The following is a 2,639-nucleotide window of genomic DNA, read 5'->3' on the forward strand; positions in this document are numbered from 1 at the left end:
ATGAATAAGATGAAGTAAGACAAGCACAAGGAGATATCTTTTTTTCCCAATCTAACCGTCCCTATAGCTTACAAGGATCCCGCCTTTTATAACAAAGGGTCATTACATTATTTATGACAAAATAATAAAATAAAGCATATAGTGGAGAACCCATGATGATTTGTCTCTTTCTAGATTCCCGCCAAGATGCTCTCTCTTGGTGCGGTTGTAATGACTCTTGTCTGTGAGCTCGATACTAGCTCGAACCCTTCACTGGATCGGCACTTCGGTCTTAGCTTGAGTTCGACCTTCGGGGTGGGCATGGTGCATTTCCGACCTCGAAACAATGCCTCGGGCTCGATAAGATTATCGAGCCGACTCCTCGAGCAGCCTTCAGACTAGAGGCTTGTTTGTACCGTCGTCGGAGCTTACTCTCAAAATTCTACTCCGATTTCTTGCCACTCGATCTCGATCGAATGTAGGAAAGCCGAAATTTATTTTGACCGTGTGAGGTCGAGCTTCAAAAGGTCTCGGGTGAGAGAGATGCCCTGTGGCTTCTTTGCAGCCAAAAGGACGAGGCTATAAAGGACCTCCAAGCGGATTTGGCTAAGGTTCGTGAGAAAGAGGCCGAACTCGATAAGCAAGTGAGCCTCGTTCTATTAAAGTATGGGTCTGACTCAACTGTGGAAGTTAACCCTTCATTGTCTCAGCTGCAGCACAAGGTTGAAAAGATTGGGTTACTTCGGGAAGAAGTTGATCAAATCAAAGCTGAATGTAATCGGCGGAAGGAGACTATCGACTGCCTAGCTACGGAAAAAGAAACCATTTTGACCAAATTACTATCGGCTGATTTTCAGCTTCGAAGCGTCAAGCAAAAGGGGTCGGCTCAAGATAAGAGCATCGAGGAGCTTGAAACACGGCTTGATGAGGCCAAGGTGGAGGTTGAGTCGTCGAAAGTCATGGTGGATAAGTCCATTGCTGTGTATCGGGCCGATGTCGAGGCTGCTCAGATGGAGGCACGGGAGGCGGCGGATACTGCCGACGCTCGAGCTCATTGGGTTGACGAACTTGCTAAATGTAGGTCTCGGAGGGAGACCCTCGAGGAGATACACGCTCAAGGTTTCAACTTTACTGAAGAGATAAAAATGGCTAAAGAGCTCGAAGCTGAAGCTGAAGCCTTGACTTATGATGATGATGATGATGATGATGATGATGATGGCGGTAGCAAGAGCGGATCCGAGGACGGGAAAGAGCCTGACAGAGAAGCGAACACCCCTGAGGATGATCAAAAAGCTTAGTTCTTAATTTATTACGTTTGTAATCAATCATGTAGACAATTTTGTATATATACAACTTGGTCGACTTGTTTTTGTGAAGTCTTTAATCATATTTTGACTTCGTAGTCTCTATGATCGATCGATTGTTTTTTCAGACTTGAAGTGATGTAGCCCTTAGGCTTTCTAGTTGAGTCAATGATTCGAACTTGAAGAAATATAGCCCGTAGGCATAATGGTCGAGTGAGTGCTCGCTCAAACTTAAAATGAAAGCAGCTTATAGGCTTATTAGCCGTTGAGTGAATGATTCGAACTAGAAGTAATGTATCCCGTAGGCATAATGGTCGAGTGAGTGCTTGCTCGAACTCGAAATAAAAGTAGCCCGTGGGCTTATTAGTCGAGTGAGTGCTTGCTTGAACTTGAAATAAAAAGTAGCCCGTAGGCTTATTAGTCGAGTGAATGTTTCGAACTCGAAGTTATGTAGCCCATAGGCGTAATGGTTGAGTGAGTGTTTGCTCTAACTCCAAATAAAAGTAGCCTGTAGGCTTATTAGTCGAGTGAATGTTTCGAACTCGAAGTAATGTAGCCCGTAGGCATAATGGTCGAGTGAGTGCTTGCTCGAACTCGAAATAAAAGTAGCCCGTAGGCTTATTAGTCGAGTGAGTGTTTCTAACTCGAAGTAATGTAGCCCGTATGCATAATGGCCGAGTAAGTGTTTGCTCGAACTCGAAATAAAAGTAGCCCGTAGGCTTATTAGTCGAGTGAATATTTCGAACTTGAAGTAATATAACCCGTAGGCGTAATGGTCGAGTGAGTGCTTGCTCGAACTCGAAATAAAAGTAGCCCGTAGGCTTATTAGTCGTCGAATTTATCTTGATTCTGATTGTACAATAAATCTCAAAAATAGAGGAATTTTCTTGGACGTCGGTAAAGAGAAGAACTTTCTTTGCAAGTCATTATACATGTGTTCATGTTTTGCACCTGGGTTCGGGCCAATCTACATGAGCATGGTTCGTTTCGACCATTTGGCTCTTACAATTTTTCCTATGGGAACCCTGTTGTTATGAAATAACCTTCTTGCATCTGAACTCGATGTATTTGAGGGCCTAGTGTCCCCCCAATATTCGAGGTCGATTGTAAATGGGCCTGGGATATTGTTGTAAGTACAACACGATCAATGGTTGCCTCATTAAAAACCTTGCCGAAAAACCCATTTGGGATAAAACCGGTCTAAGGGAAAAATAGTGCAACGCGTGCTTTCAAGCGAAAGATCCATCTTAGCTCTTGTTCGGACTTCTGCAGGGGTCAGTTTCGAAATGTAAATGATTATGGAAGAGTCGTACCTTAGCAGTAGTACCATTTTAGATGTGATACATTCCATGTGCT

General features: G+C 43.7%; 1 protein-coding gene across 1 annotated transcript; it reads left to right on the forward strand.

The window, feature by feature from the left end:
• On the forward strand, positions 1–1,277 carry LOC138901708 (KNR4/SMI1 homolog). Its single transcript, XM_070189490.1, has 2 exons — positions 1–14; positions 545–1,277. The coding sequence occupies exons 1-2, from the start codon at positions 1–3 to the stop codon at positions 1,275–1,277; spliced, it is 747 nt and encodes a 248-aa protein (XP_070045591.1).
• The last annotated feature ends 1,362 nt before the right edge of the window (positions 1,278–2,639 follow it).

Source organism: Nicotiana tomentosiformis, chromosome 11 (genome assembly GCF_000390325.3).
Source record: "Nicotiana tomentosiformis chromosome 11, ASM39032v3, whole genome shotgun sequence".
Classification (NCBI taxonomy): Eukaryota; Viridiplantae; Streptophyta; class Magnoliopsida; order Solanales; family Solanaceae; genus Nicotiana; species Nicotiana tomentosiformis.